Below are 17,332 nucleotides of genomic sequence, written 5' to 3'. Positions count from 1 at the left end.
ATCCTTTCCTGATAATACTTGACATATATTTGTGTATCCAAAAATGGTTTGAATCGGCTCAATACTTCCCTGAGCCCCCTTGTTCTTATATCCTTAATAAAAATAAAATAATTAGACTCGAAAGTTCAAATTTGATACTGTATGCACATAATGAAAGGACATTTTATTTTAATTTAAAGGCTATGAATACTAAAATTATTGGAAATTCATTAGGGTAATATTATTGGTGAATTGGTTATGAGGATTTAATTTTTATTAATGCGGCTTTTTCTCTTTTGCTGCCTTCTTTTTTTGCGTTGTTGCTTTTTCTTATTTTGACGTCTTTTTTTAGCAGCTTGTTGTTTTCTTCTACGCTTTGCTGCACGTTTTGCGGCACGTCTTTTTTTGGCTGCAGCACTGTTGCTTCCAGAAGAGGCTGAGCTTGAAGATTCTGTACTTGAAGATTCTGAATCAGTAGTTAGTGTTGTTGACTCTGCCGCGCGTGTCGTGGTTGAAGATTCAGCAGATTTTGTAGCTGTTGTCTCTTCAGCAGTTTCTGCAGCAGTTGAGTCTTCAGCGGCCTCTGCTTTGGCAGTTGCGTCTGCAACAGCTTGAGTTGTTTCGTCGGCATCAGTATCAGATGATTCTGTGACGTCAGCTGCTATTGTGAAGCCAGTTTGAGCCGAAAGAACTAAAAGCCCCAACAAAAGTAAATATAACGATTTCATATTTGAAATAACCGTTATGCAAGGGTGTACAAGTACGACTATACTTCGATATGCACCTTATAGATATTTATAGTAAAATGCTAACCTTGTTTTAAAAGCCATACATATTTGCCCATCCCAGAAACACTTGCGTAGAATGTTAAATAAACAACTTTCCGAAATTGTTTAAATAATAGTATTTTTTTCGTGAAGTTTACTTAAAAGCATATCAAGTTATTATTTATCTTTATAAATACAAAAATTTTTTATACTCTTGCAATCTGTTGCTACAGAGTTTTGTTCACCTAACGGTTGTACTTAACGAAAAGTTGAAATCCGATTGATTGTCTATCTGTCAGTCCGGCCGACAGTGCAAGCTGTAACGTGAGTAACACTATGTTGATGAAACTGGGTATGCGGGTTCCTTAGTACAAAAAAATTATGAATTCGGAGATGGGCGTAATCGGACCACTGTCATCCCCACAAAACGCCATTAACCAAAAACCTATAGAGTGTCGTAACTAATCATTAAATATATACTGTAAATATACTGATTCTGTGGTTTTGTGAACGGGATTTTAGTAGCAAGCGGCACCTGTGGGCAACAGTTTTGAAAAAGTTGTATAATAAGTCTTTATAGGAGCCAGGGTAAAAATTTAACGATGGGCGCAACACCGCCCGCTTTTTGGGGAAATTTCATATCTCGTGATCAGGCTACCTGATATGAACCAAATTTAGTAGAAACATTCGTCTCATATTCCTATATCAAAGAGCAAAAATGATCAAAAATTGCCAAAATCCAGCCAGAACTGTTCAAACCCCTAGGCACCGAATATTTGGACCCTATATCTAAAGTGACTTTTGGCCGAAAATATCGAATATACAATTTAAATTTAGAGAGAATTCGTTCCTGACAATAATATCTCTGTGAATCGAATTGAAAATAACTAATATTAGGACTTTCGAACATCCGGCTGACTTTACTCCATGTGAATACTGATTGTATGTAAGGCACCTTAATGAAACACAGGAAACATTATTTAGTCACGTGACATGATAACAGTGAATAGATAAAACGGGTCGGCATAACATATGTACATATGTATAATGATTTTTGTTTTTCTAACAAATCTTATGCCGAATATGTCGGTCAATGGATGAGTTGTATATAGTATATACATACATATATATATATATATATATATATGCTTATATTCCGTTCCTCAGGTTGACATTCTATACCTTAAGGTATTGCCCTTTCTTTGATTCCTACAAGTCAAAAGAGTATAAAATGTTCGGTTGCACCCGAACTTAGCCCTTCCTTACTTGCTATTACATTTATGCAATTTTTTGTTTACATCAAAATGATTGCATATATGCTAGGAGTTTGCATATAAAAGAATACCGTTTGTTTGCATATAACCGATATATACGGTATATAAATTAAACTTTAGCCCAAGATACCGTGTACTCAACTGCACGACTTCTAAACGACTGTAACTATGCAAAAACAAGAAAAAACCTTAACTTCGGTTGCACCGAAGCTAAATACCCTTCACAGGTGCATTTCTGTTAGTAACGTTCAGTTTGTATGACAGCTATATGTTATAGTGGTCCGATATCGGCCGTTCCGACAAACGAGCAGCTTCTTGAAGAGAAAGTGACGTGGTCAAACTTCGTGTAACTTAATATACCCTGTTCAGGGTATAAAAAATTCATGTAAGCGGTTCGCAAAAATATTTTTCAGTATTTAATTGTTATCCTTTTCACCATATCCTTAAATATTTCTATTAAACCATGTAATTTTGCGTATAACCTAACATATCGGTTTGGTAGACGTATGAACGAAACGTTTCAGAGCACGTTTTTGCCCAATGAATTTTGTTACAAATGACACTTCTTCGGAATCCTAAGTTTGCCATTCACCTTTCGCCACAGATACCTGTAAATGGTCCCAAGCCGCCTGTGTTCAGTTCTGCCTGTACAGATGCTATTATTATCTGAGTTATTATGGGAAATCCATTCGGCATTCGGCATATAGAGGTTCAGCCAATTTGACGTCAAAAAGGTATCTGTTTTAAACCCTAAAATCTATGTCGCGCTAATGTATATGTATTGTTCTCGCGATACATAAGCTTTGCGGGAGACATGATATCATTCAAAGGTATAATCGTGATTGTATTCCAAACCCCTTTTAAAGTTATACACGCGACCCTCATCGAAGTACCACAGTAGAGCTATTACAATATTGTTAACAAGAAGTAAGAAAGGTCTAAGTGCAACCGAATATTTTCTACTTTTGGAAATTGCAAAACTCAAAGCCAGGGAAATACCTTAAGTTGTAAAACGTCAACCAGAGGATCGGAATCCCTGAATGGAAAATCCCGGAAACTGTTCCCTGAGATTCATTAAGGTACCTTTGATCCCATTACCAATCATATGGAGTAAAGTCGCCCGGATTTTATGTATTTGTTATATAGAGGCTAGGTCATGTGTTTTGCCCAATTTTCTCACATAGAAACACTGTCTTCAGTAAAACATGTTTCTTCATTTTCATATAAATACAAGTATAAAGTCAACCGGAAGTTGAAGCTTAGAGATAATCTTTTCCTAATAATATTATGCCCTTGAGCCAAACCGTTCATGAACTGAGATATCGTATCTTAAGAAAATCCATAACGCGTTCTTTCTTCCGTAATTGTTCAATATAAACTTTTGCAACAACTGAAGGAATTTCCCCGTCTTTGATCTTTGCGAATTTCCATAGTATTATATAAAATGTCCGGTTACATCCGAATATAGTTTTCTTTACTTGTTTTTCGGTACATTATAAGATATATGATTGTCCGGTCTCGATTCCGGAAATACCCATATTATGACGTACATTTTGTATAACCAATTTAGTCTTCACAAATAATTTGGCACAAAACTTAAATACAAATACATGAACAATTAATTTATATAACGGAATAATAACTAGAAAACAGTTATATAAATAATATCAAACAGAAATTAAGTTTTCAAAATATTATTATTGGGTGTGTGCCAAATTTTACGGTTCAAGGAAAATTTGCAAGTAAACATTTCGCCAATTGTTTGCTTTGAAATATGAAAATAATTCGCCAAGTAAAAATAACTTATATAAAAAAGCACCGTTAGGGTATATACAAAAAGGAGTAAGGGGTTAAATACAGTCTTACCATGCAGTACTGAACCATCTACAAACTAGCTGAGGCCAAGTCTTTCTAACATATATTATGAAAATGGATGACATGAGATGGTGAGATGATAATGACCAGGACTCTCTTATAACAGTTACGCTGAAAATTACTCCTGAAATAAACACGTTAAATTTTACAGTCAAAATACAGAATAGCTTCATACGAAACGGTGAAAATACATCAATAACTACTCGACCAATTTATAAAATCCATGACTACTAAAAAACAATTTTAAATTTCATCTGATTATTTCACTCTACGGAAGGGTTACGAAACTTTTAAATAAAATATTATTATATTCCGACATATTCGGCATTAGCTTTGTTAGAAAAACAAAAATAATTTTATCAAAAATTACACGCACGAGCTATTCACATTAGGAATAATCGCAGAGGTCAACCTCATCGTAGTGCAATGACCGACCCGATTTTATCTATTCACTACTATCGTGTCACAAACTCAATAATGTTCCTGGATTTCATTAAGGTACTTCATATGAGATCACCAATCAGATGAAGTAAGGTCAGCCGGATGTTCGAAAATCCTGATATTTAGTTATATGGAGGTTAGGTCAAGTTTTCACACAATTTCATTTAATTTAGGCACAAAGATACACTGTTATGAGTAAAACACGCTTTGTAATTTTTATTCAGATAACTCAAATATTGGCCAATATATGCAGAATAAAGTCATCCGGAAGTTAAAAAATATTTATATTAGGTATATGGGAGCTCAGGGGAGTATTGACACGATTCAACCCATTTTTGATACACAGAGATATTATTGTCAGGAAAGGATTCTCTCTGAATTTCAATTGTATATTGACCGTTATTTTCGGTCAAAAGTCACTATCGATACTGTGGTTCAAATATTCTATACCTTGGGGTTTGAGTAGTTTTGGCTGGATGTGGGCAATATTTGGTCATAAGGAGGCATACTTTAAAGGAATTATTATTATTTGAGTACTGGAAAGTGTAAGAATCTAATCGAATTTAAAGTTGCGATATATGGGAAGTAGGCGTGGTTGTGATCCAATTTCGCCCATTTTCGCACTGTGATATAGGAACATGAGACGAATGTTACGTACTAAATTTGGTTCAAATCGGATGGCCGGGTCCGGAGATATTTGATTTCACGAAAATGAGGGCTGTGCAACGCCCCTCATCCAATTTTTACCCTGGCTCCCATAAAAACTTCTTATACCATCTTGGAGACAAATTTTTACGTCTCTAGCGTATTCAGTTACTGATTTATCACGGTTATATTAGTTACTGATTTATCACCACCAACAATGTCAGCATGGAAATTCAACGCAGGATAACTCTTGCCAACAGGTGCTACTTCGGACTGAGTAGGCAATTGAGAAGTAAAGTCTTTTCTCGACGAACAAAAACCAAACTCTATAAGTCACTCATAATTCCCGTCCTGCTATATGGTGCAGAAGCTTGGACGATGACAACAAATGATGAGTTGACGTTGCGAGTTTTCGAGAGAAAAGTTCTGCGGCTGTATGAGATATATATATGACGACATTGACATAGTGCAGCGAATTAAAAGACAGCGGCTACGCTGGCTAGGTCATGTCATGGACGAAAACACTCTGAAAGTATTCGACGCTTAAGAAGAAGAAGAAGATATTAGTTTTTAAGCGTATCGCTAAGCATCGGTAAGAGTTATTATAATATTTGAGCTGGGTAAATTTGGTTTTTATATCTCCTGTACATTAAACTTAATAGAGGACGGGACCTCGCCACTTTTTCAAAATTTTTGCCCACAGATGCCCCTTTTACTCATGTTACAGTTTGCACTGTCGGATGAACTGGCAGACAGACAATCAATCGGATTTCAACTTTTCGTTAAGTACAACCGTTAGGTGAATAAAACTCTGTAGCAACAGATTGCAAGAGTATACAATTTTTTTTGTATTTATAAAAACGAATAATAACTCTGATATGCTTTTAAGTGAACTTCACGAAACAAATACAATTATTTGAACAATTTAGGAAAGTTATTTATTTAACATTCTACACAAGTGTTTCTGGGATGTGCAAATATGTATGGCTTTTAAAACAAGGTTAGCATTTTACTATAAATATCTATAAGGTGCATATCGAAGTATAGTCGTACTTGTACACCCTTGCATAACGGTTATTTCAAATATGAAATCGTTATATTTACTTTTGTTGGGGCTTTTAGTTCTTTCGGCTCAAACTGGCTTCACAATAGCAGCTGACGTCACAGAATCATCTGATACTGATGCCGAGGAAACAACTCAAGCTGTTGCAGACGTAACTACCAAAGCAGAGGCCGCTGAAGACTCAACTGATGCAGATGCCGCTGAAGACTCAACTGATGCAGAATCCGCTGAAGACACAACAGATGCAGAAGCTGCTGATTCTGATTCTGTTTCAAGCTCGACACCCGCGGCAGAGTCTTCAAACGCAGCCTCTTCTGGAAGCAAAAGTGCTGCAGCCAAGAAGAAACGTGCGGCGAAACGCGCAGCAAAGCGTAGAAGAAAACAACAAGCTGCTAAGAAAAGACGTCAGAATAAGAAAAAACAACAACGCAAAAAAAGAAGACAGCAAAAGAAAAAAAACCGCATTAATATAAAAAATAAACCCATATAATCAATTCACCAATAACATTATCCTAATGAATTTCCAATAATTTTAATATTCATAGCCTTTAGTTTAAAATAAAATGTCCTTTCATTATGTGCATACAGTATCAAATTTGGGTTTTCGAATCAAATTACTTATTTTATTACTATTAAGGGTGTAAGATTTGATTCCAAAAAAATGGTTCGTTCGTTCAGATAATTCCATTTTGTTTTTGTTTTTTTTATTCTGAATCCGCTAATCCCCGTTAGGAAGGTAAGGATTAGATAAGTTGTCGTCGACGTAGTAGAAGGCATCACGCTCATTTGCCAAAATTACAACTTCGGGTGGGAAACTGAGCGGATTTCCTCAATTCTTTAAGCAGGAACGAAGAAGGCGGTAATAGAACTAAATTGGTAATGCAATGAAGTTGTCCTTTGTGATTTTTATAAAACCGGCCAACTAGGTCTTTGCTTAAGTTAGCAAAGATATACTTGCAGTTTTCCACAGAAATCCAGTTTGAGGGTTTCTGGATGGTGATGATTATAGGCAGATCATCTGATGCGCGAGTTAGCTTAGGTCGTCAATTTGTGTTATTTATCAGACTACGGCTTTCCCGGCATCCCCCAGGATCACCACAAAGGCCACATGAACAGAGGAATTGTATATATTAAATATTTGGACTTCGACATTCGCTGACTGGAAACTTTTACCGTGGTATTGTAGGTTTATGTCCGTCGGTGTCGCCATCGAATTGTACAATTCTTTTGTCCGTAGAGTGCTCACCGATTCGAGTCAACAGTGTATGCATATGTGCCTTATATCACTACTCAATCCGAATTGTCTGAATCATTCCCTTAGTCTGACTATGGCCTTGCGTAGATACTACAGACTAGTAGGAAAGAAACCTTCATTCCATTAATGCTGCGATAAGTTGGTTGGTGCAAAATTTTGTTTACGGGATAATCTACGTGCAAAACACTGCATATCATGAAATTTACAACTCTTTTTAAAAACAAGAAAATACGTTAACTTCGGCTGCACCGAAGCTAATATACCCTTCACAGGTGCATTTCTTTTAGTAACTATGTGTTCAGTTTGTATGGAAGCTATCTGACCAATTTCTTCGGAGATTACATTGTTGCCTTAGAAAATAATCTGTACCAAATTTGGTGAAGATACATTGTCAAATGTGAAAGTTTTCCATACAAGAACTTGATTCCGATCGTTCAGTTTGTATGGTAGCTATATGCTATAGTTAACCGATCTGACCAATTTCTTCGGAGATTACATTGTTGCCTTAGAAAATAATCTGTACCAAATTTGGTGAAGATACATTGTCAAATGTGAAAGTTTTCCATACAAGAACTTGATTCCGATCGTTCAGTTTATATGGCAGCTATATGTTATAGTGGTCCGATATCGGCCGTTCCGACAATTGAACAGCTTCTTGAAGAGAAAATGACGTTTGCAAAACTTCAAAAGGATATCTTAAAAACTGAGGGACTAGTTCGTATATATATAGACGGACGGACGGACGGACAGACAGAAAGACGGACATGGTTAAATCGACTCAGCTCAACATACTGATGATTTATGTATCTACTTTATAGGGGCTTCTTTCTTGGTGTTACAAACATCCTGACAAACTTAATATACCCTGTTCAGGGTATAATTAAGGTCCGTCGTAATTGCTTAAAAAATATTAAACCAAGGCATACAACACATTTGAAATACAATGTTAAACTGATACAAAAAAAAACCGATAGATTCTGTTATTGACAGATAGGTGGCGCTGCATCATAAAAATATTATTACCGTTACATTCAAGAGTTTCCATTTGTTATTATTAATTAAATTATTAATTTATTATAAACTTAGAACCTCATTCTTGGTTTTTTGACTTAATTTTCAAGACGTAATTCGTTTACGGTGTCATTTTAATGACTTTAAAAAAACTTTAGACGGTGCAATGTAAACACATATAATACACATAAATATTCTCACTGGGTAGCTTTCGATATTTAAACTAGTGGCAAAGAGGTGGCGTGAATAGCTTGATTAGTATGTGGAGCGCCATCTAGTGTTGATTAGTGTTGCGATTTTTATGATGCTTTCCTGAGTGAGTCGATATATATGTATATATATATATATATATATATATATATATATAAGTATATACCCTACACACAGAACTTACTAATTCGTCCAACACACTTTCTGAGCAAATGATTGGTTAGATACAAAACGAAAAACAAAAAATCATACTGTACCGCATACTTTTCACACGATTTACTCCAATATATCGACGTTATAAATTATATCTAAAAAGCCAGTTGACCACTTGCAGATTGCTGTTTTTATTGTACAAATTATAGGCCCTGAAAGAGCAATATCCATTCGTTTAGATAACAGGATACCAAATAAAGTAGAATGTTGTATTCCAAACGTGTGCAGAGCCTTTTCATCAAACTCACACAAATATGAAGAAAAACGATAAAACGGAAAATCAAATATGACTCAAGCATGATTAACATTGTGATGTGATACCTCATCGTACCATGAACCAGAGTCCCATTGGGTTAGTCGAAACTTCTCCAGCAATCCACGGCTACCGAAACTTTTGAAAATTATTAGCGCGAAACAAATACATACATACTGTGTTTATGTACACAAGGGTATCAGATATAATTTTTAATTTAAGTAACTTAGAAAAACTTTAATCTCTGGCAGCATTGTTGGGTAGTTAACCCATGTTTTAACCGAAAAATGGCTTGCCGGGTAAACTACTTCTCTTTGTTGATTTGAGGTAAATAACAATTGTTTCATGAAGGAAAGTGACATCGGCGCGAGTATAGTGAAATTTATAATTATACAATAATTTTTGAAAATTAAAAAAATGGATGGAAATTTAAAAAATAATGACTCATCAAAATGCAACAATCGCGCGCTAAACTTTACAACATCGCAGATTAACATTTTTATAACTATTTTTTAATACTAAAATTTTTTGTACTGAAATGAAAACTAAAAGCTATAGTCTTGATGTTTTTAATTTGTATAAGATTAATGATATAATTTTAAACAAAAGTGGCATTGTTTTGCCAGGGAATAGATCCATTTGTAGAATTAATATAGTCTGTTAATATTTTACGTATATATTTGCCATAATCTGAATTTCTTCCGCGGTAAGCGGTTACGTTGGATTCATTTCGATTGCGAGTGTGTTCTTGTTCTTGCAACACTTCCCATTCTCCTGCTATCCAATTTCCAGTGCTATCTTCAAAACCAGAAAACGCATTCGAGTTATATGTTCGCCGACACTTATTTGTAAGAAAATTATGTAATAGGCAACATGCCGAAACAACAACTTGCGCTCGCTCAGGTTTGCAAAATAAAAGATTTCTAAGGCAAAGCCATCTTGCAGTTAAAATGCCAAAAGCATTTTTAATGCACCGCCTTGCTCTACTTAGCCTGTAGTTAAAAATCCTTTGCTCTATCGAGAGTTGTGTGGTGCTATACGGTTTTATTAACCGCTTACACAAAGGAAAGGCGGCGTCTCCTACAATGAAATGCGGCATTTTTCTTTTACTAATTACCGTGTCAGGAGGAAATAGACAGGTGTCATTCATAATGCTGGTACCAAACTTAGAACTTCTCATAATATTAGAGTCGCCTTCACTTCCATAAGCACCTATATCCAAATAGGTAAATTTATAATTTGCATCACAGGTAGCCAGCAACACAATTGAATTAAACCCCTATACATCCAAAAGTTAAAAATTTGTATTACTTTTTTGGTACAATCGAGGCACAGAATGTGATCTTATTTTGTAGTTATAAAATATACTTCCGTTTTTTGGAGGAGCTTTTACACTAATGTGTTTTCCATCAATGGCGCCAACACAATTTGGAAAATTCCACTGGTTTTCAAAACCATTAGCTATTTCTACCAAATTTTGTTCCGTCCAATCGGGCACTTCATTTTTTAATACGGTACATAGTACTTCACAAACGTCTTTCACGATTCTGCCAAAATGCTGTTTACTGATACGATAGCAAGAAGCCAAGTGTCGTTGCAAATCACCCGAAGCTAGGTATCTGTAAGAATATTTTTCAATAAAACATAACACGGTTAGAAAGACACTTTGGCAAAAATGTATAAAGCATACTCCAGTACCACTGCCAATTTGGCTTTGATTGGAATAAAATCTTTTGGCCTGCTGTTACGTTTCGGACGTAGATGCGGCTCCACCATCTCATAAAGTTCATCAAAAACTTGTGGTGGCATGCGAAAGTTTTCAACGAATAATTCAGGAGAATTTCGCAAGGCTTCGAAATCGGTCATGAACCTTCCCTTGTCGTTTCGTTCCTTAAGGTATGGACTCACCCAATATCTCGCTTTCTTTCGCTCTTTTTTTTGGAATTCAGCATCCATCTCCATGGCAGCCATCATGGCACCACAATTCAAAGTATTCATTAAATTCATCCTACAATTAGTTAAAATCATTATCATGAAATATAGTTCATTTTGAAATTTGATATAAAACTTACCAATCTTCATCCATATTCCTTAAATCGCAATACAAATATTTTTGCGCTTACACACAGAAGTTTATTTTCTTTGTTTATCTTCTCTTGCTCTTCTAATGTGGATCATTCACAATGCGTAACCAGCTGTCAAAATTACTTTACTACAGCTCAAGAAATAATGAATTGGTTAAATTTTAGAATAGCATCCCCGGTTTACGGGGTTAATGGGTATGTGCGGATAGAGGAGGCCCTCGAGATTAAGAAAATATATACATATAGTTGCCGACTTATGGTTTTTAAGATATTTGCATTCAAAGTTCAAAAATTCAACTATTTAAAATGCGTGTTTCTCCCATTTATAATGAATTTTATAGTTATATTTTGAACTTTTATGTCCACTAATAGCATTGACAGACGGCAGCGTTAAACCAGATTAATTGCATTTTTCGGGATTAAGTCAAGAGTTACCACAGCTAACTCCGTTGCTGAATCCAAAAATAACTCTCAAAAGTTTGGGGAGTTTGTGAGATTTTCGATGGCAACATTGTTAAAAATGGCCAATTTTCATCTATTGTGAATGAAATACAAGCAACCCTGACAGCTGTTTATCAAATTCTCAATATAATATCAATAAGACTTCTATGTTATGATGCAGTTTTAAAAATAATGTGTTTATATGCTTTTGTAATAAAAAATGGTTTGGTAAAAATTGGTCGGCTAGCAACCGTAATGTTTATCTTCTATCAATTTTCATTGAAAATATTATAAAAAGGACAATGAGCTGTTTATGAGAGTTTCAAGCTCGCATAGCTGCCGTCTGTCACCTATAAATTTGGATCTGATTAAGTGCGCAGTTAATCCGGATTAACGCTGCCGTCTGTCAAGGCTATAACACTTCACTAATTCGTTTCTAACCATTTATTTTATATCTGGAAGACCTCCTCTATCCGTACATCCCTATTTTAACCTCGAAATCGGGGGATGCTATTTACATACATATATTATATGTGAACTATCAAGCAAGGCGAGACAAGTTACAGGTAAATCTTATTATCCGTGAATATCATGATATAAAAATTCCGAAAGTGGCACCTCTGTAATGGTCATTGATCAGCTGATGGAATAGCATATATATGTATGTATGTATTAAGTTTTTTTTTATTATTTTGCTCTGAATTTCTTGGTAAATAAAAGCTAAAACGTCACGACATCAAGTTGTTTTTGTATTTCAGTTAATAAAACCGGTTTTTTGTTGATTAGTTTACTAAAGCGTATATAAGATAAATATATATAAACTTTCCAAGTGCCGATGTCTTGCATTTTATTGTCGACAATCAGCTTGGGACGTCGCTCGCTGCCGATAATCGCAAAGCGTTCAATTTTACTTAATCGTAATTATTCTTATAAAACCGATATGGCGAATGTTGATATTCCGGGTCGCACGCTTCACTATGTGCTCAAGATTGGAAATCGTGGAAAAAATGCATATTTCTTCCGAGATATACTCGGGATGAAGGTACTGAAAGTTGCTTTAATACTAATGTTTTGTTTTTGAACTACCTAGTCATGTGAGCTTCGTAAGTTTTTAATAATTTTAATGCAATTATTTTAAGGTGCTTCGACATGAAGAGTTTAAAGAAGGCTGTGAAGCGCAATGTAATGGGTGAGAACGGCAATTAGTAATTATAATTAATATATCGTTAATATTATGTACATCTGTATCGACATTTATATAGACCTTACGACAACCGGTGGAGCAAAACTATGATTGGCTATGGACCAGAATCTTCTCATTTTGTAATTGAGCTCACTTACAACTATGGTGTAAAAGAATACGAATTGGGTAAATACATTCATTAAATAGAACGTAGTTTACAGCAGATAATTGTTGCGTTTGTAGTAAATATATCTATATTCATTGCATGCTTGCATAGTAGGAGTATATCATTCGTGTACAAGTTTCAAGAGTTACGTATTATTTTTCTTATACACTTCTAGGAATTTACAATCGTTTTATTGTGTAAATTTGTATATATGTACATATAAATTATATTTATTAAAATGTGTATTAATTTGTAGGTAATGACTTCGGCGGTATCACTATTAAGTCCAAAGAGACTATTGAACGAGCGCGATCTCAAAACTATCCCATTTCACAGGAGCAAGATTTACATGTATTAACATCGCCTGATGGCTATAAATTCTATATAATTGAAGAGCCTCAACCTCAAGGAACTGATCCTGTAATGAGCGTCACTCTACACTCAAGCAATTTGGCGGCATCTAAAACGTATTGGCATGAATTATTAAAAATGAAAGTGGAGGTCGAAGATTCTAGTGCAATAACACTGTTCTATGGCGAAAATCAAGCACGTTTAACTTTGAAAAAATTAACCGATCCTATCAATCGGGCTAAAGCATATGGTCGCATTGCATTTGCCGTACCGTTAAATGTTCAACCTGCAATTGATGCGATTATTCAGCAAGCGAATGGCACTATATTGACACCTCTAATTACGCTTGACACGCCGGGAAAGGCGACGGTGCGTGTTATCATCTTAGCGGATCCAGATGGACACGAAATATGTTTTGTTGACGAGGAAGGATTTTCGGAATTGTCAAAAGTGGAAGAGGATGGTGATAAGAATCTGACGAAATATATTCAGAAAGATCCCTTCCAAGAGAAAGAATAAATTATTAGTTCTTAATATGTAATTCGAATTTAACTACAAAATAATATGTAATAAAATTACACTAAAATTGAATACAGTTATTATTACTTAAAATACAATTTAACGAATTCAAACTTCGTTTATGATAACGAAAATTGAAACAGCCTTCGAGTATATAATTTTATGACAAGACGATATGAGAAACGGAAAACTTCCACACTGTTTCTATTTTTAATTGGAGTAAATATGTACATACTTGTACATATACTATATATCTGTATAGCTCAATGATTGTTCGAAGAGAATTCACCATACACATAATATATTTTTATACTCTTGCAACACGTTGCTACAGAGTATAATAGTTTTGTTCACCTACTTAAACTAAGCGAGATATAAGGTTATGATCAAAAACTTACCAAATCATCGAAAACTGTTCAATTACCTGAAGTGTGGACTTCAGTATATATAGTTGAATTTTGACTCATAATAGCATCTCTGTGTATTAAAAATGGGTTGAATCGGGTCAATACTTCCCCAAGACCCCATATACCTAATATACAGATTTTCGAATTTCCTGCTGACTTTATACCGCATATATCGGCCAATATGAGTTGTCCCAATGAAAATGAGTGAGCATGTTTTACTCATAACAGTGTATCTGTGTGCCCACAATGTATAAATTCGGGGAAAACTTGACCTAATCTTCATATAACTAACATCAGAATTTTCGAACATCTGGCTGACTTTATTCCATATGATTGGTGATTAATGAAACCCAAGTTACTGGCAAAAATAGATAAAATCGGGTCAATACTTGCCCCGTCTGCCATATTTTCGTGGCAATTGGGAATTGCAAGAGTTTAAATCTTAGCTCTTCCTTGAAGACATTTCTCGAACTTTAATTCTTGCAGGTTGCAAGAGTATAAAATGTACGGTTCACCCGAGCTTAGCCTTTCTTTATTTGTTTTGCAATTAATTCTGGAAAACCCAACATTAGAACGCGTCAAACGATGTACATATGTATGTAGCTTTCTCGATGGAGTGCATAAAAATACCAAAACGGTAAAAACAACGTCAGTTTGCGAATCACTTCAATTATTAGAAGATATGACGTATGGGTAGCACGTTTTAATATCAAAATTATTGTCATTGTCTGAAGATAAGCTATTTTTAAATACAAGCTGTAAGGAAGGGTAAGGCTCTGGCGGAACCAGACAAGAAACAACTGTCTCTAACTCTTATAATTAACCTTCTTTGAATAAGTTGCTAAATTTGATATGCGACGTGTGCTTGCCCGAGTTACCCTTCCAAGTACGAATGAATGCTACCTAAAGCAATGTTTGACGGCTGATTACATAGTTGTTTTTTCACATATTGGCTAGTTAAAACTCTAAATGAATTAGAACACATTTTTTGTATAATTAAAAAGTCTTCCTTAAATTTTTTCTTCAAAACTAGCGAGCAGACTCATTGTATGATGCATTAAGAAGCAATGTTTACTGGCAAAGATAGCATCATTATCAGACGCAACAATGAACACGTAGAGAGATAAGAGTAACCATTATTTCTAAGAGCTCTTATCATTGATACATATACTACATACATATGTATGTGTATATATGAACGTATGCCCAAGATAAAACAACAGCACTTTCAAGTAGAAACTTTGTTTTTTTAAATAAAAAAATTGTATAGACTAGTACGGAAGCCTTTGAAAGTGGGGAGGAGCGTACTTGAACTTTTAAATGTTAAGAGTGGCTTATCTCCATTTCCAGTAAAACTACGACTCCTATAGAAAAAGGTTAACTGGCAATGTTGTAGGTAATAAAAATGCCTATAAGTTCGGTGCATAGACTTTTTATACCTTGAACAGGGTATATTAAGTTTGTCACGAAGTTTGTAACACCCAGTAGGAAGCGTCGGAGACCCTACTTGTATAAAGTATATATATAAATGATCAGTATGTTGAGCTGAGTCGATTTAGCCATGTCCGTCTGTCTGTCTGTCCGTCTGTCTGTATATATACGAACTAGTCCCTCAGTTTTTAAGATATCGTTTTGAAATTTTGCAAACGTCATTTTCTCTTCAAGAAGCTGCTCATTTGTCGGAACTGCCGATATCGGACCACTATAACATATAGCTGCCATACAAACTGAACGATCGGAATCAAGTTCTTGTATGGAAAACTTTCACATTTGACAATGTATCTTCACAAAAGTTGGCACATGTTATTTTCTAAGGCAAGAATGCAATCTCCGAAAAAATTGTTCAGATCGGATTACTATAGCATATAGCTTCCCTACAAACTGAACACATAGTTAATAAAAGAAATGCACCTATGTAGGGTATATTAACTTCGGTGTAGCCGAAGTTAACGTTTTTTTTTTTACTATGATTTTTTTTTTTTTTCAAAAATTATTTACCCTGATGTAGTAAGGAAAAGCTAAATTGAGATATTTTGATGAAACTTGGTGTATTTTGTCAATCTGAGGAGTTTCATATTGCAGATGGCAATTCTGTACTGGAATATGAATATACTGTAGCTTGTTTGTAACTATTAACGCTAATTGAGGTAGATATAAAGTCATTCATACATATATGCATAATGGTTCAAGATGACGTATCTCCTTTCCGCTTTTTTGCTCTTTATTCAATGCTTTATAAAAAGTGTTACAGTGATCGGATTTAGTTCAAATATGCGCCGTTTCGTTCGATAATCTGTTTCCATCTAGATGACAACTTCATAATACCTCCCTCGTAGAAGCCCCTCTCCTTATTTGCGAAGAACTCGGACAGCCACTTTTCACAAGCCTGAGTTTCTCTTTACACAAACAAGGGCGTTCGCATGGACAGGAACAGGTGGTAATCACTTGGCTGGGCTATTTGGTGGATGCGATAAAACCTCCCATCCGAGCTCCCGTAGCTTCTGACGAGTCATCAACGAAGTGTGTGGTCTGGCGTTGTCCTGGTGGAACACTACACCCTTCCTGTTAGCCAATTCTGGACGCTTCTAGTCGATCGCCTGCTTCAAGCGGTCCACTTGTTCGCAGTAGATGGTAGAATTAAGCGTCTGGTCATATGGGAGCAGCTCATAGTGGATGATTCTCTTCCGATCCCACCAAATAGCAAACAGAAAAACCTTCCTGGCCATCAATCATGGCTCGGCCACTGTTTGGGACGATTCACCGGCCTTCGACCACGACCGTTTTCACTTGATATTGTCGTATGTGATCCATTTTTCGTCGCCAGTCACCATCCGCTTCAAAAATGAGTCGAGTTCGTTCCGTTTCAGCAGCATATCGCAGGCGTTGATTCGGTCCAGAAGGTTTTTTTGCGTCAAATCATGCGGCACCCAAACATCAAGCTTTTTTGTGTATCCAGCTTTCTGCAAATGGTTTGGTGACTACTCCGATCTTATGGGCGATCAAATATCCTGAGGACCACCCTTTCGAACCCTTACCTTATAGCTTATGGCTCCCTTGGTTTCGTTAAGGGGACCGACGGACTCCTCTTTTAAATAAGATTCCCCGGTTCTCTGCAGCCTTATTACTCTCAATTCCAATTTGGCTACCTTTCATACCTCTTTCAAACGAGAGACTGCTTTCTTATATAGGACCGCC

At 35.6% G+C, this 17,332-nt stretch overlaps 2 protein-coding genes across 3 annotated transcripts; one reads left to right on the top strand and one right to left on the bottom strand.

Moving 5' to 3' along the window:
• Nucleotides 1–9,541: 9,541 nt before the first annotated feature.
• LOC126759990 (uncharacterized) lies at nt 9,542–11,153 on the bottom strand. Of its 2 annotated transcripts, none has more exons than XM_050475303.1 (3): nt 11,059–11,153; nt 10,677–10,994; nt 9,542–10,605 (listed from the first exon to the last, which is right to left on the bottom strand). In XM_050475303.1, the coding sequence occupies exons 1-3, from the start codon at nt 11,070–11,072 to the stop codon at nt 10,281–10,283; spliced, it is 657 nt and encodes a 218-aa protein (XP_050331260.1). In that variant the 5' UTR covers nt 11,073–11,153; the 3' UTR covers nt 9,542–10,280. The 2 variants fall into 2 exon arrangements, with proteins under 2 accessions (XP_050331260.1, XP_050331261.1); XM_050475304.1 differs by having other exon boundaries at nt 10,685–10,994.
• Nucleotides 11,154–12,221: 1,068 nt separating this feature from the next.
• Nucleotides 12,222–13,802, top strand: LOC126759982 (glyoxalase domain-containing protein 4). The gene is made up of 4 exons (XM_050475290.1): nt 12,222–12,553; nt 12,651–12,700; nt 12,774–12,880; nt 13,117–13,802. The coding sequence occupies exons 1-4, from the start codon at nt 12,347–12,349 to the stop codon at nt 13,728–13,730; spliced, it is 978 nt and encodes a 325-aa protein (XP_050331247.1). The 5' UTR covers nt 12,222–12,346; the 3' UTR covers nt 13,731–13,802.
• Nucleotides 13,803–17,332: the final 3,530 nt, after the last annotated feature.

This window comes from Bactrocera neohumeralis, chromosome 5 (assembly GCF_024586455.1).
Source record: "Bactrocera neohumeralis isolate Rockhampton chromosome 5, APGP_CSIRO_Bneo_wtdbg2-racon-allhic-juicebox.fasta_v2, whole genome shotgun sequence".
Classification (NCBI taxonomy): domain Eukaryota; kingdom Metazoa; phylum Arthropoda; class Insecta; order Diptera; family Tephritidae; genus Bactrocera; species Bactrocera neohumeralis.
The sequence above is the reverse complement of the archived record's forward strand: the minus strand, read 5'-3'. Positions and strand labels throughout refer to the sequence as shown.

Excerpts from the sequence above, each read along its gene's own strand:
- LOC126759990 (XM_050475303.1), bottom strand. Across the intron at positions 10,606-10,676 it reads AAATTGGCAGTGGTACTGGA|ATACCTAGCTTCGGGTGATT; the intron begins GTATGCTTTATA and ends ATATTCTTACAG.
- LOC126759982 (XM_050475290.1), top strand. The coding sequence starts at position 12,347 with ATGTCTTGCATTTTATTGTCGACAATCAGCTTGGGACGTCGCTCGCTG. Across the intron at positions 12,701-12,773 it reads TGTGAAGCGCAATGTAATGG|ACCTTACGACAACCGGTGGA; the intron begins GTGAGAACGGCA and ends ACATTTATATAG. Across the intron at positions 12,881-13,116 it reads TGTAAAAGAATACGAATTGG|GTAATGACTTCGGCGGTATC; the intron begins GTAAATACATTC and ends ATTAATTTGTAG.